The sequence below is a fragment of the Anabrus simplex genome, chromosome 1 (assembly GCF_040414725.1).
Source record: "Anabrus simplex isolate iqAnaSimp1 chromosome 1, ASM4041472v1, whole genome shotgun sequence".
NCBI lineage: Eukaryota > Metazoa > Arthropoda > Insecta > Orthoptera > Tettigoniidae > Anabrus > Anabrus simplex.
Genome location: NC_090265.1, coordinates 1,098,491,401 through 1,098,518,981, shown reverse-complemented (window position 1 = coordinate 1,098,518,981; position 27,581 = coordinate 1,098,491,401). Strand labels below are relative to the sequence as shown.

The window sequence follows — 27,581 nt, the reverse complement described above, 5'->3', positions numbered from 1 at the left end:
AAAAAAAAAAAAAATGGCTAACTGAGCAGTGTCGCTAATATCCATTGACTCATCAAGTGCAATGGAGTATGCTAAGATATTCTCAATTTTGGCTGCCCACTGTTCATGCAAATTCCCAGCAATCTTCTTCGCCCTCAGTTAGAAAAAATGAAGTGTATTAGAAAACATGAAGATAAAAACAAGAATGAATAGACATTTGAGAAGAATGTACACAAAATAACGTTCTTTTTGCAGGACCCATAACCAAAATTAAAATGCTAAAGTACTAGTACAAGCCTCATTTGTGGATACACAATGCTCTTTTTCAAGATTTTTCTACTTCCTCAATTCTTCCTCTCTGGCATCCCCTATGATTTCACCATATTTTTGTGAACGTACTCTGTTGTAGTGTCTTTAAATAGACAAAAAAAAAATATTACCACGTAATTACTGTTCCACAGACTAGGCTATCTGCCATTTTGGTACGCACCTTTATCGTCACAACTGAAGAAAAGATAAGAAATTTCCCATTTCGATTTAAAAAGACTTTCAGAATTCTTTGGAGCAAGCTGCTTCATTATTTCATAGATGTCTTGCACTTATCTATTTCGCTAATAAACACGTTGCATATCAACGTGTCATCGCTCTACAGCATGGTACACCATCTCAGGCAAGTTGAACCGAGTTGAACTGAGCTTAGCTGAGTTGCCCTGAGACAAAACACTGGTCCGAGCCAAGCCAAGTCGGACCGATGCAAGCTGCACAGAACCTCTGTGCCTCAGTGTGCATGTGTGAGATTTTGGATTTTTGAAAGGCCCTGGGCTAGATATTGTCAAATAATGTTCTTACTTTATATTGTTATTATTATTATTTAGATATTTTTATAAAACTGTTGTAACAGCAGTAGCAGAGTCTATATTCAAATGTATCTGGAAATTCCACATTTCCTATTTTCTTCCCATGGAAGTTTTCCTGAAAGCTTGTGATAAAACTTAATTTCATTCATAGAGTTCGCTTCTTTCTCTTTTTCTCAAACTTGGTACTGACACTTTCCATGAACTGTAAAATAACCTGTATTTTATAGTAATATGAAAATGAAAACTAGTGTGTGTGAGTCTTTCTAATATAATTACCGTTTGGGCTACATTTGTAGCCCGCACAAGTAATGGTGCAACAGGAATGTCTGAGGGTTAACTACAATGAAGAGACCCAAAATACTACAAGTTATATAAAATCACACAAAAAGAACCCAAACCTTTGGAGCTGGAGAATATACTAAAAAAAAGTTTCTTTTATTTCTACAAGGCTTAAGTCATAACAAAGAGAAAAAAATAATTATGAAGTAAGCACACCAAACAAAATATTAGACCCCTGATGAAAAATGCATACTAGTTGTGTTTATCCCATTACCAGGGGCCCCTATGCATCACAGACCAGCAAACTGATAAGCAGGTCGTCTGCGTTCAGCTGAGTTAGTAGCAACACATCTTCACTGAAGATGTAGGCATGGAAAAGAGAACAAACGCCCCCAGTCACAGTGCCATCCACAGCTACTCGGTCCTTGGAATAAAGACGAAACCCTCTCATAGTCGTGTTGTGGCCAGGTCTCAGTTGATATTCATGTAGACAGACTATGGTGGCCACATTGGCGGATATCAACTGACATAATTCAGGTAGGCAGCAAGTATAACTATTGTGTGGATGAACAGTGCAACAAAATTAGGACTACTGCTTGTCCTTCTTTCATCCTGCTATCTGCCATTTTCTGCTGTTATTGTCGTTGTCATCACCATCCACAATGATGAGTATTTTAGTCTCCACTGCCTGCTCAGAAGAGGAAAACACGGCAACTGAACACTCCATTGATGGTGAGCCATTGGATCGGGAATGGTGGGCCTTCCTCCTAGGGAAACTAGGATCCCAAGAAAGGGATCAAGCTAGAGGGCTTGCCTACAATTTGCTTATGCTTTGGAGAAGACTTAGCAGATAATTTGGCGTTTTTCCTTGGGGATGCGGCGAGACCCCGATTGGGTTGGAGAAGGCGTCTTCTCCAAATTTTTAGGGAGGCCGTGTGGCTTTTTCTTCTCCTCGTTTTAGTCCTGGCTTTGGTAGGAGAGCTGGAACTTTCCAGCCCTAGTTGGAGAAGTCTCCTCACCCTCCTCAGCCCCCCCCCCCCCCCCGCCCTGGTGGAGGAGGACTTTCCCAGCCGAATGTGGCTGGGAAGGGTCCTTCCCAGGCAATGTTGTCAATAATACACCTTCCTGGAATCTCAAGTTTCTTTGATTACCTGTTCTTGTTGGTTGTTGAGACTTCGATGCTTGCCGTATACTGGTATTTTTAGGTACAAAACTCTCTGAGCATATCCGCACTTTTGCGACCTTTTCAGCGAAGGAGACGTAGAACTCCGGAGCAGTCATGGACGTGAACTTTCTCCGAGCATCTGGATAAGATAGCTTATTCAGAGTTTTGATCTCCTGATCTTCTTCTCCTCCCTGAATGTGGGACATTCCTTGGAGATTGGAGCATGCACACCTGTGCAGTTGACGCACACGGGTGGTGATATGTACTTGACACTGTAACGGTTCAAATCCCGTTACAAGATGATATCTGTATTTTTATTATTTTATCTGTATTATTATTATTATTATTATTATTATTATTATTATTATTATTATGTCAGTATTATTATTATTTTATCTGTGATATTGTTACTGTTATTGTAATTATCAGTCTTATTCAATTCGATTTTGCAATGCCTGTTGCTTGCAAGATTGTACTTAGATGTATGCATATATACGTATGTGTAGAATAACACTCAATACCTGTACAGTGAGAATTGTTGTATATATCAGAGATTGGATGTGACGTTGGTGCATTGTGCAATATTGTTGGCGATTCTGCCAAGTCATCGCCACTTCATGGCTACGTCATCGTATTTATTTAGCAATGCGCTCAGAGAGTCAGCCGCCCCGGGCTATTTCACCACTGTATGTAATATCTGTCGCGTAGGTGGGAGTATGTCATTGTTATTTCTGGAGATTACGTAGCTGTGTCAACCAACGTCTATATAAGGTAGCTCCATATTGTAGCGTCAGTCATTACTTAAACGGAAGCAGTACAGTGAAGTAGTCTACTAGATGAAGAGGCCTCAGTCGGTCAGTCAACGAGTGTGAACGAGAGATGGAGAAGACTCAGTGAGCCATTAATCTTTGGTCATTGAGAGAGTGAGGCCAAAAGTTGGTCCGTCACTTAGTGGAAGACACGGACGCAAGGGCTTACCATGGAGTCAGAGAGGGCAACCCTGGACCTGCCAAGAGGTAATACCATATTGACTTACAAAGAAGTCAGATGATATGGAGAAGAAGCAGTCACAAGGATGTATCACCAAGTTAGGCGTGACACATCTACAGTAAACACCAGATCAAAGGAATACGTCGTAATTACACTCAAAGTGTTGAAGGTACAGTCAAGTGAATCAGTGAGGGAAATATTTCGTATAAATTGTTAAATGTCCGGTCAAGAAGAATTCAAATTCATGCCTAGTTTCTTTCAGTTGCAATGTCATAATTTCATATTCTCATCTGTTTTATCGCAACAAGACTCACTATTTTTTGATATATTATTTAAAGAATATATATTGTTCTATCAAACGAATTCATAGTTTTATTTCAATGAAAGTAAAATATCATAACCTCAAAATTAATGGGGAAACCGAACGCCAATCTCCTTTTCCCAGAACTTATATGGTATGTTGTCAAAAGTAAGCTTATTACCCCACACCCTAGAGATAGTCAAGAGTCGCATTCTATTATTGCTGCACTGAGTGACAGCTGGCACCCTTCAAATAACGTATGTGTAAGTAAGCAGGTAATAAGTGAGTGTGAGTACAAGGTCCGACGAGTGTGTATTTTATTTAATGAATGTTAATTTTCATAATTTCCATTTTAATTGCAGATATTCAGATCTTTCAATTTAATCCAGATTTATATGTTTGTAAAAATTAGTCAGACAGTAAGGAAACTCACAACACCAGCATGCTGACCTTTACCACACATCTTACAGGTCGTCAAACCTTAACATCGCAATGACGTGTGGTCAAATTTCTGGCAGTTGTAACAGCTCATTGGAGCCAGAATGTGCCGAAGTTCAGTAAATGGTACATTGAAACCTTTATACATTGAGACGCTTCCGCTTCACTGACTGTATTTATCTTCAATTTCACACATGTTTAACTCTTACAGTGCCAAGATGCCGATGCATCAGCCCTTACATTCTGTACGAAAAATGCCAGAATGCCGATTCGATCGGCACCCTCTTATAAGTGGTGTAGTTATGCAGTAAGGCGCTAGATTGTGCCACAAATCAAGCAGAAAGGAGGTAGAATGTTTGTAATTCCTTCTTATGTCATTAGATGGCACTGATATAGCTTCGTTTTTGCTAGTTTACTCGTCGATTTTGAGTGTATGATCTATGAGCGCTTGACGTCTATGATCCAATATGGCAGCCTCCTTGTTTGTTTATGTCCGCGGGTGTGATTTGTTTTCAATAATTTTACGTCCTAAGGGCATATTTTAATCATTATTGTATTAATTGTATGATATCTATTCTTACAGTCTAATTGTAACTGACATAAATCCTAAAAATTTTAATTGTCATGATAAGTACAACATTATTTTATCTATAACAGTCCATCAATCCACCATTTTATATGTACATTATCGCATCACATACACAGTTCATGCTTTTAAATCTTATTTCCACAATGTAATTCTATCTTAGGACTTTGGAAAATCCATAAGTGTATCTTAGATAGGCTGATGATGACCCATATAGGGTCGAAACTAGAACCTTGATAATATATTGCCATGTATTTAAGTTGTAAATAGTACATTTATCACAAGGCATGTCATCATGTAGGCCTAATTCGGGAGAAGAAATTGAACTTCTGGGTTGCTTTGAAGATGTTTGCGGTCTTCAGATAGCGCACTAGAGAATGATTGAGCTGTGCCATTGGCTAATGGACTTACAACATTTCGTGCAATGTCAAAGAGGTATAGTGACAGTGCTAATGAAAATGACAGTGACAGTGAATTAGATGATTCTTGGACTGAATGCATATTCCTTGAAAGTAATGTTGTCCATCCCCACCATTTTTATCAAATCCCAGGGCCAAAACATGTAGGCCTACCTCAACCTGATGCTCCACCCATAGAATATTTCAATCTGTTCTTTACACTTTCATTCCTGACACTATTAGTTGATTTTGTATGTTGTTCTGATCTTCTGAATTGTTCTGTATTAACAAATACTGCTACTAGACACAGTTCTCTCAAATGATTACTATTACTCTCCCAAAATTCATAAAATATCCGATCATTGACAGGTTACACTGTTGGTGTCTTTCTCTCCACATGATCAATATTTTTGGAAATTAGTTTATAAATTGGAAAGTAGACCTACATTAACAATATAAATTGGTATATATGGTCCCAGATAAGAGTTAAAATTAAATATCATCACTTAGTCACTTTGGATTTAGTGTAAAATGTGCTATTTAATTTCAAATTATGTTTCCTTTTTTTAAATAAAAAATAGTAATATTTTTTGTGCACAATATTCCATAAAAATTTTATTTTTTGAAATATAAGTCATTTTTTTTATTCCTTGGAGTATATCAAGCCCACATACCAAATTTTACCTCCATATCTTTTGAGATGTAAATAAAAATTTTTATACATTGATGCAAAATCCATTGAAACATGCTTGGCATTCTATGCATATGACGACCTATTATGGGTCGGCATCCAAAGGGTTAATTAATGTTACAATATCTTTGCTTTCTTTCTGTACTGGCATTCTTGCACTTGATAGTTTATTACAGTGTCACAAAATGGCAATAATGTCCCCTCTCGTACTTTTGGCTTTTCTATCTCCTTGATTTTAAGTCTCTTAATGATATTTTTTCTTTGAACTTCAGAGAAAAGCAAAAATGGAGTCCAGAAACATAATGCAGGCCTTCTTACTATATTATAATATTTATAATAGATCCAAATGATGTCATGCTGGAGATTTGTGCAAAATCTATAATTCTTTTTTTACTTAACTTGGTTAGTTTGCGACTCTATGGCCTGGTTTCGCTCAACACGTTAGTACTTAACAAGGTGTTAAATCATTTTAACATACGATTTTAGAAAATTTGCGTTTCATCAACAACTGTTAACATTAACAAATGTTAAACTGCGTATTAAAGTTAACATCAGCCATTTCCAATGTTAAATGGCTAACATTAGCATTTAGCAACCTGTTCCAAAATGGCTGCTGTGAATCTCGCTTTCGATGCGGAACTGCCCTATTTAGATCTTTTACAAAACAATCCTGATCGAAGAAGAGTTCAGCGACGTAATGACTTTGAAAATTTAACAGATGCAGAATTTCTTCATAGATACAGGTTATCGAAAATAGTCATTGCTAAGGTGGTTGTTGAAATTCAAGTGAGGTTGGAATATCCTACGAAGAGAAACTTACCTCTTTCTCCAATGTTGCAGGTACTGATAATATTACGATTTTTTTGGTACTGGTTATTTTCACATAATGGTCGGAGACAATGCTGGGATTTCTAAAGCCACTGTTAGTAGAGTTGTTTGTCGAGTGTCTGCAGCAATAGCATCCATGAGGAGGAGGTATATAACATTCCCTTCAGTAGAAGAGCGTCAGCAAATTATCTGCGACTTCTATGAAATAAGCCGTTTTCCTGGTGTTTGTTCTAGGTGCAATAGATTGCACACATGTAAGAATCCAATCACCTGGAGGCAATTGGGCCGAAATATATATTGTAATCGGAAGGGATATTTCCCTGTTAATGTTCAGGTGATTAGTGAGCCTAACCTCCAAATCAGGGATATACTTGCTAGGGGGTCTGGTTCTGCACACGATAATACAATATTTAATAACTCCCATATCGGAGCACAGTTTGAAGTGGGACAATTAACGAAGTGACTTTGTTAGGTGACAGCGGATACCTACTAAAAAAGTATCTTTTAACCCCATTGAAACCCTTGCGGACTTCCTCCTATGCCTCGTCCTTTTCTTTTATTGTCAAGCCATCTGTGCGCTTGCACTCAATAACTTATATATATTTACTAACTAATTCAATTAACAACTCTTTTTCGAAGGAGGAAAAATTAGAACTACGATTCCGTTTCACTTCATGTGCCACATTTTACAGCTGTACTCAAGCAAAAGCGCATCAGAGCGCGCTGTAAAACAACATATTTGTATTTGTACCACTGCCTCCTTGATTTGCATCAGTTCACAATATTGGGAGAGTTAACAGTCGATTAGTTAACATTTCACAAGAAAAGTTTGATGAAACACAAGAAACCTAACAAGAAGTTAAATTTTTAACTCCGTATTAACTAACCACTTGTTAGTATATATTTAACATGTGTTGATGGCCCGGTTTCATCAAGATTTTATTTCACCTTTAGTTTTTATTTTGCATGGATTAATGTTTTATTTTACTGACCCGTCTTTACATCCAATTTATGTCTTGCCATTGTGTGACCTAGTGGTAACCTTATCCTTTTACTTTTGGACTCTTTTGGAGATAGCCATTTTATTTTTCTGTGCAAATCCTTAACCTTTTTCCTTTCATTTGTCACCCATCCACATGCGACACAGTTTTGCCTTACTTTATTTTCTTCTTTGCCTTCTAAGTCATTATTGAGGAGCTTCTCTTTGTTCTGCGGGATCTGTTCCTTCTCTGTGGTGTGTTATATTATTTTGGAATAATATTGAAAGATATCATCTCTGAGGTAAATGAGATGGTTACCGGTATGCCAATAGTTTTTCTCCCGATGAAAGAATGAGTGGGGACCCTAGCCCTTCTCCGGTACTGAAGTACGCAGATTGTATTATCTCATGAAGGTCGCTAGGAAGGCAATATGTTGACAACCTTCACACGCAACCATTTGTGAGTACTCTCCAAAAGAATTTATGATCTGTGTATTTGTTTTTCTTTTTATGAATCTATTTATCTTTCATTTGAACCTTTGATTTTTAATAAACTTATGTTTAAGTCTCATCTCTTCATCTCTTTCTTTTCTTTGCTGGTAGTAAGGATGGTTTAGTTGGGTTTATATATTGGATAGAACAGAAGGAGTCCACTTCAAACAGTTTCTTGTTTGCTCTGATCGATGATTTATCAGACATGAATACTTTTCCACCGCATTGCCTCCCTCGTACTAGACTCTACTATCTCATAATTTATCACCTTGTATTACCGCAACCTCTTCATTTGCGTTTTTCTCCGTGTTATCTCGTTATCTCTGCGGTGTAGTAATGTTAAGTTTGGAGTAACGAAAGGAGGGGGGGGGGGAGCAATGTTCGGGTAGGGTCTGGGTTTCAATGGTTAGGATTAAAGCACCCGTATCAAGCAGCTAATCACAGAGCTCTTCACCCCTTCAGAGTTAAACCTAGCAAGGAATTCTCTCTTGAAGTCAGTCCTGTTTAAGTTCAAGCTCTTCGTGTTATTCCACCCAGAAGCGGCTTGCCCCCTTAACTGCGGTGTGACGAGTTGAATGACAAGTTAGGTTTCTTATCATGTCATCATCGGAAGCCTGAATCAGATTTCTGAGGAAAGTAACTCCTTTGCAGGAATTAATGGATTTGTGCTTCTTGACGCTAACTGCCACATTACAGAATATCTTAGCCTGCAGTAGTCGTCGATATCTTTATAACTATGGATCCGCCGTGAAGCATATGCATCTCCTCAATTTCACTGCATTACTGATCAAGAAAGGACTCTCATCTAGAAAAGTTTTGCCATCAGCCCTGGAAGCAACCAGAAATCAAGGAGACGTCTACACTCTTGTAATCTACAGGTACTGAAGTATATCACTGTCATTTTTTAATGTTGTTGGATGCTGTTTTGAGGGTGCCACCCTGTGAAGAAAAAGAAAGAGAGGGTTGTGTTTTTGGTCCCATTGAATAGTTACGGTAATAAATATTCTAAAATAAAATAAAATAAAATAAAATAAAATAAAATAAATAAAATATTGGTCTACCACCCACTTCTGGTCAAAATGATGCAGCTGTTTCCCTAGCAGAGTGGCAGCATAAGCAGCAGCAGGACATCAAGGAAAAGCAAGCATTGGCAGAGAAGAGATCCCTTACCCAGGCCAAAGCTCAAGATGTCGAAGAGACCCAGATCTTCCTATCAGGCCAACAAGTACTGTGATGTAACCACCCAGTCAGTAATAAGATTGTTTTTTTTTTTTTTTTTTGCTAGTGGCTTTACGTCACACCAACGCAGATAGGTCTTATGGCGACGATGGGATAGGAAAGGGCTACGAGTTGGAAGGAAGCGGCCGTGGCCTTAAGGTACAGTCCCAGCATTTGCCTAGTGTGAAAATGGGAAACCATGGAAAACCATCTTCAGGTCTGCTGACAGTGGGATTCAAACCCACTATCTCCCGGATGCAAGCTCACAGCCGTGTGTCCCTAATCGCATGGCCAACTCACTTGGTGTGTAGTAATAAGATTGGAGGGTTTTACGCACGTCTCGCACCTAAGTGGGTTGGCCCCGTCGAGGTTGATAAGCAGCTGGGCCGTGGTGTCGACTTATTAAAGATCAATCCTCCTGTCAAGGTCCATGCATCAGAATTGCGGAGAGTCATCCAACCGCTGCACATACAGAGTAAGCCTGGTACTGCTACGGGTCCACCTGGAGGAGAGACTACTGATGACACGGCACGATCCGGTCAAGAGGAGGAGAGCACAACCAGCGACACTGAGGAAGAAGATATAATCAACAACCAAGGCAAAGTCGACGAGTGTGATAGACTCTCGAAATTTTTTCAAGTTATAGGGGGCATACTGATGCAAGTGTGTAATGGACTAGTATAAATTGGAAACAATTCTCTAAACCTATGGATAAATAGTGAAAACATCGATTAGTAGGTATTATTATTATTATTATTATTATCATCATCTACATAGCTGTGTACAACAGGTTGTCAGTACGGACTTTAATTGGTATAAATCATTGTCGTATCATTGATTATTTATGTGTTGTACGATCTGTCTTGTGTAACAGATCATGTGAGGATATGCCATGAAACTTCTGCTGTTGAATTATATTAATACGACTTTATTTAATGTGAAAAATAAAAACCTACAACCTGTTTTCCAGTCCTTGACTGAGTCAGGAATGTAATGAATGAACCATATATAGGCTGTTATTACAATGGGGTCGCCACTCCCAAGGTGATTTATTAATGACTGATAAATGCTATGAAATGAGAATGGAGAGTGTTGCTGGAATGAAAGATGACAGGGAAAACCGGAGTACCTGGAGAAAAACCTGTCCTGCCTCTGCTTTGTCCAGCACAAATCTCACATGGAGTGACCAGGATTTGAACCACGGTATCCAGCGGTGAGAGGCCGACGCGCTGCCGTCTGAGCCACGGAGGCTTTTATTTAATGTAAGAACACGTAATTAATTCGTAGGTCGAGTCATAAGTCATGACAATTCTTTTTTTCTCGTGAACAGGAGACAACATGGAAAATCTAAGATATGCATTTGGAAACGTACGGTATGTACTTGTGTATGATGCCACTAGACGGTGTATGTAAACAACAGTGTGGGTCTAAGCATGCCCCCAAGTTAAGTTCAGTGTGTGAGTGAAAGCATCATAAAATGGATGTCAACAAGCAGGAGCAACGATCGTATAATAAAATAGGAGTTCTCCATGGCAGAAATGCACGCCAATGCCCTATGATCTAATTCCCAAAATCAAGAAGCCATTACGTGGACAACAGTTTGCTAACAAAGAGGACATCATAACAGCATTTCAGAGAGAGGTGTCACACGTTAGTGATACACATGCAGCGAATGGTATTCAGCACCTGCCCCACTGCTGGCAACGCACATTGATTATTTCGAAGGTCTGTAACCAGTGGAGACATGTCCTTTGTACGTAGTCTTGTGTATTTGCTGCCTATACCATAATAAAACAATGTTTACCAATGGCATGTGTTCTGTCACTTTCCTACGAGAATCTCCTGAGGTCAGAATTTGTCTTCAGGCACTATGCATAAGTACATGCCCTATATTTCCAAATGCATATCTTAGATTTTCTGTGCTGTCTCCTGTTCGCTAGGAAAAAAAAAATAGTTTCCATGACTTATGACTCGACCCTCGTAGTATATAATTTTATATTACCTGTAAGCATGATGTATAAATCCGATGTCATGTTGTGCAACATAGGGTAAGATTCTAGAACAACGCACCTTTGTTACTAAAGTTTTACAGAATGTGCTATTCATTTGTAAATAGGTTATTAGACTCGAGAAGATATGAGAAAGCATGCTGTGTCATACTTTTCTGGAAGCCTGGCCAGGCAAAGTATATAAAAGGGCAGAGTTAAGTTGAGACAAGTTGTTAGTGAAAATCATTAGTTGAGCAAAGTATGTGAAATCATGTTGTCGTAATTCCGTTTAAGTGGTTATGTTGTGTTGGTACATGTGATCTTGTCAAGTGCTCCGTAGTTGGTTGACATGCTAATGTGGCAGTCGAATTAAGTTCATTTGATGTGCAACTATTATGGTGTATATAATTTGTAAATAAAACAGTGTACACAATTTACAGCATCTTGTGTGTGCATCTTTGTGAATATGATTTATGACAAGAAAGAATGATGAGAAAGATTTTGGACATATTACTCGGACATAATTTCAAATACAGTAGAACTCCATTATAGCAGGAATTCATAATGGCAAAAAATTTACTCGTTAAAACAGATTGTCATTATATCCGATTTTTCGTAAAAGTCAGAGAAAACACCATATGCATTAAAATTGGTATGAAATGGCAATCAGTTGATTCAAAACTTGCGTTTTTGCGGCTGATATCCACTCTACGGCTTACTCGTTTGTTATTTTTCAAAATCCGATACTAGGTGAAAGTGTGTGTTTATTTCATTCTGAAAAAAATTATAGTAGCACTCCAGAGGCCTCTGTGGCAAACGTTTCAGTTTTCTTCTTCAAAAAGTGTCACCTAATCTAACAATATATGTATCATGAAAACGTATTTCAAGCGCACGTAAAGAAATGATAATCTCCTAGATACAAATTTACATGGGAACAACCTATCAGAAATTCAACTAGATGCGAGAAAATATAATCAGTGATGTAGCCTACTCTGCTATATATTAAGGTATATCCCATTCTTACTTAATTTCAGTATATAATATTATAAATTAAGCGATTGTTTACTTCAGCCTTTATTTCTAACGAGTCAACAACTGCTATCTGCCATGTTATTTAGGCATTTATTATGGAAAAACTTGTTCCTCTTACATTTTGAATTTTCTTTTAGAGAACAACAGTCGACAGGCATTACTACTCGACACAGACATTGCCTTTGAATGCCGAGAAGAGAACTCGCAAGTTTACATAGCGAGAAAACGATACCGTTCCAAAGGTGACCTATCGCACTTGTGGCAAATGTTTATTTTCTTATTCAAACATTCTCGCTATAAATTTACGTAGGTGGATCAAAAGGTTAGTTGTACTAACGTGCCACAGCAGCACGCTGTGTGTCGCAAACGTGGGCACAGCGGAGAAAGGTACAGACACTGCCCACACGTCTGTTAGGCAGGTCGCTGTGGTCTCTCGTCTAGTATTGTGTGAACAGCGGCCAAATGCAATAGCGCATCAACTGGATGTTCACTCCAAATATGAGGTGCGTGCGACAATCTGATTCCTATGGGCCAAAAGGAAGAACTGCACGAACAATCATCATGAAATTAGTGCTGTGTATGGAGAGCGGGCCATTTCCCAGCAAGGTATCATAAAGTGGTGCCAGCAATTCGAAGCCGGACACACAGATATCACGGACAACCATCGCAAAGGCAGGCCCGCAACGTCAGGGACACGTGCAAAGGTCAACAGTGTGAATACGATCATTAGGCAGAACCGGCACATTAAACTGAGAGTAATGTGATGCAGCTGAACATGTCGTATGGCAGTGTGTTCGCAATTGTTCATGAGGACCTTGGATATCGTAAGCTGTGTCAAAGATGGGTCCCATGTCTTCTCACCGATGAGCACATGGGACAACGTTTCCAATCCTCCCTGGCATTTTTGCAATGCTACGCCGCAGACGGCAACGGGTTTCTGCGGCGAATCGTCACAGGCGATGAAACGTGGATCCACCACTTCACCCCTGAAACGAAGCAAACATCAATGGAATGGGTGCACCTCTCCTCACCACAATGAAAGAAGGCCAAGGTTCAGCCTTCAGCCGGTAAGGTTATGGCGACAGTGTTCTTTGACATGGAGGGTTTGCTGCACGTTGAATTCATGCCGAAAGGAACGACGATCAACGTGGCGTTGTATTGTCAAACGGTGCACCGGTTGCGTAAAGCAATTAAAGAGAAGCGCCGGGGGAAATTGAGCTCCGGTGTGATTTTGTTGCACGATAACACAACACCTCACAAGGCCAGCCAAACGAGAGAACTGCTGCAGCGTTTCAAGTGGGAGGTCTGGCAACATCCACCCTACAGTCCCGACCTAGCGCCATGTGACTTTCATCTGTTCGGTAAGCTCAAAACGGAGCTCAGTGGTCGACGTTTCCAGACCGATGAGGAGGTGAAGGCCGCTGGAGGAAATTTCTATGCATCGACAAGTTGGTTGAGCGTTCGCAGAAATGTTTGGAGTCTCTTGAAAACTATGTGGAAAAGTGACGTTACAGTGTATGTCGTTATAGTCGTGTTGCTGTTGTATAGGTGGTGTAATAAATGACCATAACTGGGAAGTGCAACTTATTTTCTGATCAGCCCTCGTACATATAAGGATTGCCTCTCCGAATTTTAACCAGACGCGAAAAAATATAAACTAACCTCTGAAATCAATTATGTGCTCTGCCATATCTTGAGTTGTATTGCATTCTTTCTTAATTTCAGTATAGAGTATTAAAATTAAGCGATCGTTTACTTAACCTTTATTTCTAATGAGTAAACAATGGCTATCGACCACGTGATTTATGTATTTGTTATGAAAACATGTTCTCTTCTTTCGTTTCTAATATTCTTTACAGAACAGCAGTTGAAGGGTGTTACTAATCGACTCCGATAGTGGCTTCAAATGTCGACAAGAGAGCTTGCAAGCATGCACAGCAAGAAAACGATACCAAAGGTCACATTTTGTGGCAAATACTTGAGTTTTCTTATTCAAACAGCGTCACCTAACCTAACTTAACTGTGTATGCAGGCCTACCATGAAAATATATATCAAGCGCCAGTAGACAAACGATAACTTCTCGCTACAAATTTACATTATAACAGCTTTTCCGAAATTTAACAAGATGTAAGAAAATATACAACTAACCTCTGAAATCAATTATGTCCTCTGCCGTATCTTGAGGTGTACCCCGTTCTTACTTAATTGCACTGTTTAGCATTAATATTAAGCGATCATTTATTTCAACTTTTATTTTTAAGAGTTAGTAACTGTTATTGGAACATTATTAACGCATTTATTACAAGCACATGTTCTCCTCTTTCATTTCCATTTTTCTTTACGGAACAGCAGTCGACATCGCCTTTGAATGTCGACGAGAGAGCTCGCTAGTGGAAATAGCAAGGAAACGATACCGAAGATGACCGATTGCATGCAATATAATTGCTAGGTGCATAAATGTCAGTAAAGGAAAAAATCGTGCACGCTTAATCGCTTATAATAAGGGATGCATCAATGATAGGGCTCTCATTGTAACCGAAGGATAAAACACAGTTTAATATAGGAATTTTGAAGGGACAGAGACAAAAGCTGTTGTTATATACCATACTCGTTATAGCGGACTTCTACTATAATAATAATAATAATAATAATAATAATAATAATAATAATAATAATAATAATATTGGTTTTATGTCCCACTAACTACATTTTTAGGGTATGTTTATGCTGCAGCTTTGCTGTTGGCACATCGCCAAGCCTCGCTGCTCGATGTTAGGCGATGATGAAACAAACCAATGGATCTCAATTGGTGCTTTTACCCTGGAGCTCGGCTTATGGCTACACTGCCAGCTGCTATCCTCGCCACATCGATGGTCTCAAACATGTTTGTTTTTCGAGCCTGGCACATCGCCGGCTATCCTGTAACTTGGACTGTGATTGGTTCCTTCAAGGTCACCCGCTCTCCCACTCTTTCTCTCTTCGTACTCTCTACAGATATTCTGTGATCACTTGCTATTTGCTATCTGAACCTGTCTCCGAACGAAATGCGATTTGGAACCAGTGGCATGTGGATCATCATAAAAGGTTCAAATGGGATAAATGGAGTGATGAGATGATGAGCGGCTAGCGGACCTCTTCTCCGTTTTATGAGGGATAGCGGCCTGTTTTATAGTGTTTAAAAGTGAAGTTTCTATTTGTTTTTCCTTTTTTTAATTGTTAACTACTCTTTTATTCTATTGACTATATGTTTTTAATTTGAAATATATAATTTTACTTCTATGTCAGTGCCTTATTCAATTTTATTACATTACTCTTTTTGATTTTAGAGGAAAATAAGGCATTGCAAATTAGTTCCACTAATTATTTTAAATTCATAATAATTTTCCTCATTGTTATAATTTTTCTAATCCTAGTTAGTGCGTTAATTATAACTTTCAACCACCTTGTCTCATCTAGTACTATCAGGGGCCGATGACCTAGATGTTAGCCCACTTTAAACAAATCATCATCATCTAACTTTGGAATTAATCGGCAAAAAATGCGGAACGATTATGTCAACTTTGGTTTTTTATTCTTGTTATTTAGGGGACCTCTATCATTACAAGCAGGTGATTTATATGAAGTACCTTGTTTTTCATGGAAAGTTCGACAGTTATTTTTTTAAACTGCAAATACATTTTGTTTAGAACACCTAACTAAAGTCAAAATTAGGTACTCCATAACCCCTTATTTTATATTATTCAAAAGTACACTGTTAAATTACGAAATGAAGCATTTGTAACTTCATTTTTCAATTAACTCCTACAGTAGAAAAGCGCTGAAAAATCCAGACGAGGCATTTTACACTTTTTATTACACATTCAACACATCAAATTACTTTAAGATACACTCGCCAACAAAAACTGTGATTCACTCGTTAAAAATATTTCTGAACTTACTCCGCACTTCAAAAGCTGTGTTGTTCCTCCTTGACAGGGTAGCTCTTGGAAGTACGTCTTCGTAATCTAAGGGTTCAGCCCCTCTATATCTATAATCACATTATGCAAAATAAAAACAACCTCAACCACCAGTTTCGCTGTTTTGAATTTTTGATTGCAATTGTGAGCTTCCAGCAGCGTGAGCGCAGGACTGCTGCAGGGTAAAAGCTCCATTGCGAGCTGCCTGGCTATAGTCAGCATCGAGATGCTAGGGCGAGCATCCATGTGCCAGCAGCGAAGCTGCAGCATAAACGTACCCTTATGGTTTTCGGAGATGGTGAAGTGCTGGAATGTTGTCCTGCAGGAGTTCTTTTATGTGCCAGTAAATCTACCGGCATGAGGCTGATGTATTTGAGCCACTTCACATACTTCCAGATTGAGCTAGGATCACTTCCAAATAAAACACTATAAGAGATTATATATGCTAGAAGAAAATGAGACAGGGGAAGCTATTAGATGACAGACTGATACAGAGTCAAAATATGGGACTCCCACATAAGAAAGGCACCCCATGGAAAACAAAGACACAGCTGGGCAGGCCTCTTCAAACAGCAAGCAGGAAGGCATTAGTCCAACATAGAATGGAAAAGAAGTGAATGGAGAGACACAGGAAGAGAGAACTGGGAAGTGAATAAAATACTGTGCATTATTCAGGCCATCAGACTAACATCCAAAACAGTCTAAAAAATCAAGTACACACTATACACTCATGGATATTCCTTATGTGGTGTAACTCACAGTATGTGACATCCATAAAACCCCCCTCTTACAGAAGGCCTTCGTCCTAGGAGCAATATTTTAGATTATTCATTCACTTATTCACTCATTCATTTGTTTGTTTATTTGTTTGTTTGTAACAAGGGTGAACCAATTCCCAGTTAGTAATCATTCACCAAAGGAGCTTAAATTTTTGTCTGATGTGCTTGCTTACAATGTACATCAATAAACAACTCCTAACACAGCACAAGTTGCACCACCTGTTCCAAATGCTGTATAAACATAAGGAACAAAATGGCTTGAATCATAGTAATGATGAAGGTCTGAAGTATGGAGTCATGCACACCAGACTTCTACCAGTAATGACTATACACTGATAAAATATCATGTTTGAAAATCTGGCTAAAGAAAGAGTACATGAATATTTTTTTACTACCTCATGTAAACCTGTGGCATTCTAGGTAAGATAATATGTGAGGAAGTTGAATATAGGTTAGTTGTAGTTATTACAAGCATACTGGCAAGTTGTAGTGCTGTCCACTAGAAGATTCAAATCAACCTTACTTTTCATAATATTGCCTTTCTGATCCTATGAGGAATGAATACTGGACTTAGTATGCAAATGTGTGACCATGTACTTTTGTCTAATGAGGTATTTTGAAGTAAATCTGGTCAAGTAAAACATCTGAGGTTATTGAGAATATCTGGTTAACTCAATCTGGTTGTACATGATAGTCTTCTATGTTTGGTAAGATACACATTTCTGAGTTGCACCGTCCAAAGTTTCACCACTGATGAAAGTAGTAACAATGGGGTCTCAGAACAAGCCAGATACTGTCCCCAGTTACTTATCCCAGGGCTTTTTCTCCCAATTTTATATTGTAACCCTGTTGTCTAATTCATTCTCTTCTAATGCTTATAACTAGGGCTCAGAAATTGATGAAATATCATTTTTTATCTAAGACATCACAGAAAATGCTGGATATGATATAAATTTGTTTTGCCTCAAGGCGAACTAAAAGAGCTTACTTTAATTTTGCACATTTTTTGACATTTTATTGTCTACTGTTCATTTCTGAGGAAATTTTTATTCTTTTGTAGCCTTTTTTTTTTTTACCTCTTTAGATGTCAGAATGTTCTTTACTGACATTGCAGCGTTTTACTGTGCAACAACATTCCGGACGCAATAAATGCGTTAAAGGCTGCTATACTAGCAAAAGAGAGGAAGGCTTGCAATTAATTCTTAGTCAAGCTTTAATTAGTGCTAATGTCTCACTTGCAAAAATCAATAAATCCTGCATTACATAATTTTTGCAACAATATACAGGGCAGAATAACCAAGATGAATCTACCCTTCAAAAGGGTTACTTGGAGGGCTGCTATAAAAATATGATAGAAATAATTTGCAGTTGTGTGGGGAATAAAAGATATTTCTATACATGAGACGAGTGATCAAGAGGTAAGTTCTATTGCACATGTTGTTATAGGTACATTGGAAGTACCTCCTAAAATATTTCTTCTTTTAACAGAAGTGCTTGAGAAGATGAACCATCAATCCATATGCAAACTGTCTGATAAAAGCATGTTTATTTTATGACCATAGGGCATAAAACATGACAATGTTTCAATATTCTTAACTGATTCAGCTGTATATGGGAGAAGTCTGTAAAGTGATTAACTCATTTTACTCAAAAATGGTTCATGTAAAATGTCCGGCCCAATCCCCCCATAGTGTGTATGAATTACCATAGTGCGAGTAAAATTCCCAAAAGTTGACAAACTTGTGTCAAAAAAAAAAAAAGTGTTTTTGGACTCTCCTTCTTCCAGGACAAGGTGAAAGTACACCTTACATACCACTGCCTCCAGAGCCTACGTTGACGCACTGGGGTAATTGGATCATTCTGACAATTCTGATGTAATGAAATCAGTGACTGACACTTGGGTAGGGAAAGAGCTAAGCAATAGCTATTTGTCAGGACTTGCTGGTTGATTCTGACTTGAAAGGAAGTTTTGCAGACATAAATAGTAACTTTTCTATTCTGCACTCAGTTCTCAAGAAGATACAAAGTGTTCAACAGCATTTGGGACAATGTGCAAGAAAAGTTGGTCAAGATATTTACAAGAAAGTGAAAAATGTGCTGCAAAAGAATGATGGTTACCAGACAATGTGTAAAATCAATAAAATTCTGCAAGGTGAAAATTTCAACTTTGGTGTACTTGTGAAGGACTTTTTGCCAGCAGACATTGCCTGTTTCAACTATGCACCCATGATGTAAGTTGAAGTAGAAATAAGTTTTTTAATGTATAGGAATGTTCTTCAGGACAATCGGTAATCCTTCTAGATCGAGACACATTGGGTGGCTATGGTTCTTTACTATAAAGGTCGATCAAACATAAACAGGATTTTTGTTCCTGAACATCAACAGTTGGTAGGACTGGCCCCGAGCTTCTGCTATACTTAAGCGGGACCGTTAGGAGTGGGGAGTGTGTGCTGTTCCCGCCGTTTCGTCAGTAACGCTCACGATGTCTGAGCAACAAGTACACCCCTCCACTGCACAACGCACAATTATAAAATTTCTTGCTCGTGAAGGAGTTACAGCAGCGGAAATTTGCCAGAGATTGACTGCACAGTTCGGTGATCAAACATTGTCAAGTACGCATGTGTTTGCCTGGCATAAAAAGTTCAAGGAAGGACGAGAACGTGTGGAAAATCAGCAACACGATTGCCGTCCTCGGAGCAGCATTACAGACGAAAACATTTATGTGGTTAAAGACATTACTGACAACAATCGACGGACGACAGTATCAGAAATTGCAGATCAAGTCAGAATCAGTTATGGGAGCTGTCAAGCAATCATCACAAATGACCTACAGTTCCGTAAAGTGTGTTCCAGATGGGTCCCTTGTCTTTTGACTGAAAATCTGAAGTTGAGACGACTGGAGGTCTGTCAGAGGCTTACAGCAAGGTTTGCGACGAAACATGGGTCCATCACTACACTCTTGAATCCAAATAAGCCAGTAAGGAGTGGCGGAGGAAAGGGAAGGCAGCACCAGTGAAAGCCAAGACTTGACTGTCAGCTGGCAAGGTTCTTGTAACCGATTTTTTCGACGGGCGAGGCATTTTTCTGACTGATTTTTTGCATGAGCGACGCACAATCAATGCTGCTTACTACTGCAAGCTGTTGAACAAGGCGAGGGTTGCATATCGCCGCAAAAGATGAGACCAACCGATTCGACAGGTCACCCTCCTCTACGACAATGCGGTGCCTCATACTTCAGCTCTGTCTCCAAGCTACAGGAAATGCACTGGATTACACTTGATCATCCTCCTTACAGCCCAGACTTATCGCCCTGCAATTTACATTTGTTCGGTCCATTTAAAGAAGCTCCGATTTGAAGATAACGAGAGTGTGGAAGACTTCGTGTGCAACAGGTGGCGACACGACCCTGTTTTTACGATGAGGGCATCAAAAAGCTGCCCATACGCTGGGACAAATGTATTTCCATAGCAGGAAACTATGTGGAAAAATAAATTGTAATTGCCTTGTGTTTTTCAATAAATGAATTTAAATAAAAAATAAAATCCTGTTTATATATGATCCCCCCTCATACAATCCTACGTCTACAGTTTACATTTAGGTCTCTTTTTTATTACATTTTTTATCATTTCTATAAATTTAAGATGAGTTTTATAGGTAATTTTTGAGTATTTTTAGGTCATATTTTCATAAATTTAAGGTCATATATTTTTCAGTGATTTTTAGGTCATCAACATCTGGGCCCTACTTATAACATTGTTTCAAGATCAGTGTTCCATTTTCACCATCCTTTATTTTGATAGCTCCCCTTTTACCACATATTCCTCATACAATAAGAGATCAAGTTGCTCTTCTTTCTGATAATTTAGTGGAGCTTTTATTTTAAAGCCCCTTGTAACTAAACAAAAATCAATCCAATCAATCAGATTTGGACTGTTGCATTCCCAATCCGGAAAGTCATAGCAAATAGATTACAGTTAACAATTAATTTTTCTGTTGTAAAAAGATGAAAAATTTAGTACTGGAAATGAATATTTTGAACTGGCTGAAAATGTTTCTTAGACAATGCAATATATACATGATTCAACAAAGATGCACAGCAAAACAGTATAAGTTGAAGGTACAATGGTTCATAAAACAAGATTCCATTTTTAGCTTGAAATTGTTACAATTTTTGCATTACCAGGAAGTTATTCAACTGTTCAAAAATACCATTTTATCAGTAGTTATATATCAATTGACTGACTCCTTCAATGCTTACAGAATTAAAGTAGACTATTATTGTTCATTTGTATATCCATCCCCTGACAGTTTCTTCCAAAATATTGAAATGGTTAAACTTAATTGGGAGTGATCATCTGGCTGGGTACAGTCAATCTTTGACAAAGACTAGACAAAAGCTGATGGGATTAACATAGCAGTAACATAGGCAAGTGTATACGTGATTTGGGCAATAAACAGTTGGGTTTGTGCAGTTGGACTCTAGTCCAGTCCCTCAAACCAACCTTAAATCCATGAGGAAAGGACTCACAATTACTTACCAACAGGAAACTTGCTCAGAGGATAGAATGCTCGGTCCTCGCACATGTTACAGTGTACTAGACGACTGATTTGCGAGAGACTTGTGTTGGCATGAGTGGCTCCTCTTTCCACTGTTGCAACCACCGTGAAGGAGGATTTCAGTGAGACACAAAAGAGCATCCTTAAGCCCTTATTGTAGCGAGCTGCAGCCCTAAGGGTACAGTGCTAGCAGTTAAGTGAGAAACACTGAACATATTATGCCTTTCATAAACAAAAAGCACAGAAAATGTGTTAAGAGTGGATTACAAATTTTTTTCTTTAAGTTTAGTAATGTAAGTCAAAATTTCTGACCAAGTTTATCTATATAAATGAAATTATAATTTTTAGTCTGTACACTCCTCATTTTAGTCTCGTGTTACATTCTTATCTCTGATTAGGTATACAAAAGCTAGTTAGGTTCAGTTCAATTTCTGTCTGTATTTAATCTTATAATTTAAAATCTATTATAATAATAATAATAATAATAATAATAATAATAATAATAATAATAATAATAATAATAATAATAATAATAATAATAATAATAATAATAATAATAATAATAATAATAATAATAATAATAATAATAATAATAATAATAATAATAATAATAATAATAATAATAATAATAATAATAATAATAATAATAATAATAATAATAATTTATAATCAACACAATCACATAAGCAGGACTGTAAATAAAGGGTACAGATCTCTGCACATGGTTACGAGGGTATTTAGGGGTTGTAGTAAGGATGTAAAGGAGAGGGCATATTAAGTCTCTGGTAAGACTCCAACTAGAGTATGGTTCCAGTGCATAGGACCCTCACCAGAATTACTTGATTTAAGAACTAGAAAAATCCAAAGAAAAGCAGCTCGATTTGTTCTGGGTGTTCTCCGACAAAAGAGTAACGTTATGAAAATGTTGCACAGTTTGGACTGAAAATAGTTGGGAGAAAGGAGACGAGCAGCTCAGCTAAGTGGTATGTTCTGAGCTGTCAGTGGACAGATGGCATGGAATGACATTAGTAGACAAAAACGTTTCAGTGGTGTTTTAAGAAGTAGGAAAGATCACAATATGAAGATAAAGTTGGAATTCAAGAGAACAACTTGGGAGAAATACTTTAGAGGAAGAAGAGTTATGGATTGGAATGATTTACCAAGGGAAATGTTCAATAAATTTCCAAATTCTTTGCAATTATTTAAGAAAAGACTAGGTAAACAACAGATAGGGAATCTTCCACTTGGGCGACTGCCTTAAATGCAGATCAGCAGCAACTGATTTTTAAATTACAGTAGAAGTCCGCTATAGAGAGTATGGCATATAGCAAGAACTCCGTTGTAACGACAGCTTTTTTCTGTCACTTGAAAATTCCTATATTAAACTGTGTATTACCCTTCAGTTACAGTGAGAACCCTGTCACTGAAGCATCCATTATTACGAGTGATTTAGCATGCGTTAATTTTTTCCGTTATCTACATTTATGCACTCCAGCAATTATATTGAGTGCGATCGACCATCTTCGGTATAGTTTTAGCGCTATGTGCACTAGCAAGCTCTCTCATCGACATTCAAACTTGAAGGGGATGTCAGAGTCGATTAGTAATATTCGTCAACTGGAGTTCTGCAAACAATTTGAAAATGAAAGAGAACCTGTTTCCATATTTTAAACACGTGAATAACATGACCGTTAACAGTGGTTAACTTGTTAGTAATAAAAGCCGAAGTAAACGATCGCTTAATTTAAATGCTATGTACTGAAACTGAGTAAGAATGTGATACAGCATAAAATATGGCACAGAGTGGATGACTGATTTCAGAGGTTAGTTTATTCGGTAAAACCACGCAGAAACGTTTCCGCAGGCACAAGGAAAAAGAATGCGTTAAGTGAGACATGCGTGCATTTTACGTTGTGTATGGACGGGTACGGTGAAAGATATAAGCTATCTTTACAAGTTATAAATCTCATTATAAAACCGTATTGGATTTCAGAATAAGTTATTATATTAATAAAACCACCTTTCCAATACACAATAGTCCTTTATATTTAGGATAAAACCATTTAATTACAAGTAGGACATGTTTCGCTCAATCTTAGTGAGCATCATCAGCTATAGATAACATAATCCATGGTGGGTCAGGGCCCTGATCCTGGTATATATAACGAAAAAACGTCTAATATACATTGATAAAATACGAATTTTAACAATTTAAAAATAATCAATAAGATTATATTATGTCTATTAAAACAAATATTGATCGTTAAAATTGCTTAAAATGTAAGTGGAATGAATGACATGAAATGTTACTACAGTATGTAGTGATTAGATGTTCGTATAAATCAATGACCATAATAATCTTCGCTCAATTGCATTAGACTGTTTATGATTAAAAACAGCTATTCACATAAGGGTGAGCTCTCGTAATGAACTATGATGTTGTTTCTTAAAATAAACATGATGAGGAATGCTAAAATCACATATATTGGTTGAAAAACGAACTGCACTGATGATAAAACGTCGTCTGGATCAGCGTAAATAACTTTATGGGACTTATACCTAAAGGTATTTAGAACATTATAATGCCTTGAAACACAAAAAGCATTCCGCCATGAGTATTCATGCAGAAGGTATTTACAACATTATAATGCCTTGAAACACAAAAAGCATTCCGCCATGAGTATTCACATGAGGGACACAGGGTATAATTTCAGTACTATCGATTAAGATATGCAAATACTCAAATACGTAAATAAAAGCAGTCTAATGACCGGGTATGAAAATGCTTACATTTCCTTGGACCAGTACTTTAATAAAAATTTAAATGACGTCTTGGACATTAATAGCCCCATAATTGAGCAAATCCCCAATCTAATTGCTAACTTTGGAATCAATGCTAAAAATTTCATGAAGATTTTCCATTATAAACATGCTTTCAATCCTCCTCTAGTAACAACAGCAACAGCAGCCACACCTACAACGCCTCCTAGCACTGCATCCCCTCCATTGGCCGACAACTCGCGTAACGTCCCGCCTCCCTTCCCCTTCCATGTCTCTACGATCGCATTCGTACAACACGCATAGAAGCAAGTCAGTGACCATCAAACTTCAGTAAACAACCAAGGGACTAATCTCCCCTCAATTAACATACGGGTAAGCGCCTTCTGTTATTATTTCCTTACAGTAGCACAGCCTTTAAATTCCAGCAACTGACACACATACTATTCTTCCTTTTTCTTCTTTTTTACAGGATACACCCGATTTATATTATTTCACCTACGAGATCAGTAGTTCTCCATTTGAAGCCCAATATTAACACACTACTACACAAAATATAATAATGTTTGAAACACAACGCGATGAAGTCCCATAAAGTTATTTACGCCGATCCAGACGACGTTTTATCATCAGTGCAGTTCGTTTTTCAACCAACATATGTGATTTTAGCATTCCTCATCATGTTTATTTTAAGAAACAACATCATAGTTCATTACGAGAGCTCACCCTTATGTGAATAGTTGTTTTTAATTATAAACAGTCTAATGCAATTGAGCGAAGATTATTATGGTCATTGATTTATACGAACATTTAATCACTACATACTGTAGTAACATTTCATGTCATTCATTCCACTTACATTTTAAGCAATTTTAACGATCAATATTTGTTTTAATAGACATAATATAATCTTATTGATTATTTTTAAGTTGTTAAAATTCGTACTTTATCAATGTTTATTAGAAGTTTTTTCGTTATATATACCAGGATCAGGGCCCTGACCCACCATGGATTATGTTATCTATAGCTGATGATGCTCACTAAGATTGAGCGAAACATGTCCTACTTGTAATTAAATGGTTTTATCCTAAATATTAAGGACTATTGTGTATTGGAAAGGTGGTTTTATTAATGTAATAACTTCTAATAAGCTATCTACCATTTTTAAAGATGAGAGTATTAAACGGCATGAAAAATATGAGAGAAATATAAAATCCTCTTCCACTGGGGCTTATTAAATAACAACAGTGTATTGAAAGGCGTGTAAAACACCAGAACCTTAAGCCCTTATTGTAGCGAGCTGTAGCCCTAAGTGTACAGTGCTAGCAGTTAAGTGAGAAACACTGAACACATTATGCCTTTCATAAACAAAATGCACAGAAAATGTGTTAAGAGTGGAATACAAATATAAAAACTTTTGCACTGGGGTGCATAAAAGTATCAGCACATTATTTGCAGATCACACTCTTTGTAAAACAAACGTCAGTGAGTCGAAACTCGAAGGTACGAGTTTCAACATTCATGCCACTGTTGAAAGATACGGATGCCTCTCCACTTCCTGCATTTTAATTTTGTCTTCATTAGTAAGCGACATCACAATTTTTCCAGTATTCATAACTGGGCTACACAAATATGCACCATGCTAGTCATCTTCATATGATTATGTTCCTAATCTGTATGTAGGCTATAACACGAAAAATATTTGCTACCCTTCACTGTATCACTCAATCACCACACCACCATCAATTTTCCACTCCAGCAAGCTGGGTGCGAGAGTTTAAAAGCCTCTTCCAGTTCGTCCTATCCATCCACAGCTGATGTTCTACTTTTTGCTGCCAATTTACATCACACTTGGCAAGGTCTTTGAAATTTGCTTTTCCCAACTATCACGAGGCCTCCCTCTGGGCCTCTTACCAACAACATTTCTTTCGTAGTATGCTCTTGGGGTCCTAATTGGAGCCATCCTTCTCGTATGTCCATACCATCGTAATCTGCTTAATTCTAAGGTTTCCAACAAGTTGTTGCCGAATACTTTCATTCCTTATTTTGTCTCTCGTTGCCTTTTGGAGACACGACCAAAGGAACTTCATTTCAGTGGGCTGTAGGCAACTTTGTGCAGATCTAGTGAACATTACTGGTTCCAGTTTGTATGTTAGAATTGGTACAAGATATGTTTTGTACAGCGTGAGCTTGCAAGCTCGGGGAAACGAGTCATCCCAAAGTAATTGACGAACGGAGTGGTAGAATTTTGATGCAACTTGTATTCTATTGCCTATTTCTTGGTTTATGGTATTGTCAAAATAAATGAAGCTCCCTAAGTATTTGAAGTTATTGATAATGTCTACTTCTTCATTTTGCACTTGTAAGTGGACTGCTTCAGGATTTTGACTCATCACTAAACCGACAGTTTTAGTTTGGCTGATGATCATTCCCATTCTTTCAAATTATTCTTGCCAAAGATCTAGTTTAGCTTGAACTTCTGCTTCTGTCTTGCCCCATAGCATAACATCATCAGCAAATACAAGTGCATTTGTTGTCTGATCCTTCATTTTAATCCATTATAGTAATGAAAAGAAGCACTGATAGACAACTTCCTTGCTGGACTACACTCTTGGTTTCAAAACAGTTTCACCTGCCTCCTTGAATTTGCACACAGTCTTTGTCTCTCAGTACAGTTGTTCTACTCGTGCTATAATCTCACCTGGCACTTCTTTACATCTCAGATATTCCCATATATGCTTACGTGGTACATGATCATATGCCTTCTCAATATCCAAGAATATAACTATAACTGTTCTATTCTTATCCCATTATTTTTCAAAGAGCATTCTTGTCAAAAAACATGAGGCCGAGCGTTGATCTGTTCGCTCTGAATCCATGTTGTTCTTCCTCAAGTTCAGGTCATACACACCTAGCTGTTATCGTTGTCTTCAGTTCTTCGATCCGCAGCTTGTAGTTGTCTTGAAAGCGATTGCAATTGCTCTCCAACTGACTTGCTAGGCCTAACGTTGGAGAAGATTTTCTGTCAGGGTTATCTCCCTTAGCCTTTAGCAGTCCCCCGCCATGTCTGCAAGGTAGCAGCTTCCTGTTGAATCTGTGTGTCATTTCCTACACAAGGGCTACAACAAGCCACCTAAGGGTGAACTCCTCTGCCCATAGCCATAGGTTCTCCCTTAGTTTGTCAGGTTTGGTAACGGCCGCCCAACCCTCGGGCAGACAGTCGCAGGTAGTACGGTCTACTGTCGCATACGGTAGCAGGATGTACCTGACCTGACTGACTGTATCCTGT

The 27,581-nt window shown here is 38.0% G+C and overlaps 1 protein-coding gene across 4 annotated transcripts in view; it reads right to left on the bottom strand.

The window, feature by feature from the left end:
• LOC136858051 (TRMT1-like protein) overlaps positions 1 to 27,581 on the bottom strand; it is a 131,381-nt gene that overhangs the window by 43,822 nt on the left and 59,978 nt on the right. For all 4 annotated transcript variants that reach the window (XM_067137289.2, XM_067137290.2, XM_067137291.2 and 1 more), the window contains exon 4: positions 21,496 to 21,686. In XM_067137289.2, the coding sequence (XP_066993390.1) occupies positions 21,496 to 21,686 (191 nt within the window). The remainder of the gene's footprint in view (positions 1 to 21,495; positions 21,687 to 27,581) is intronic.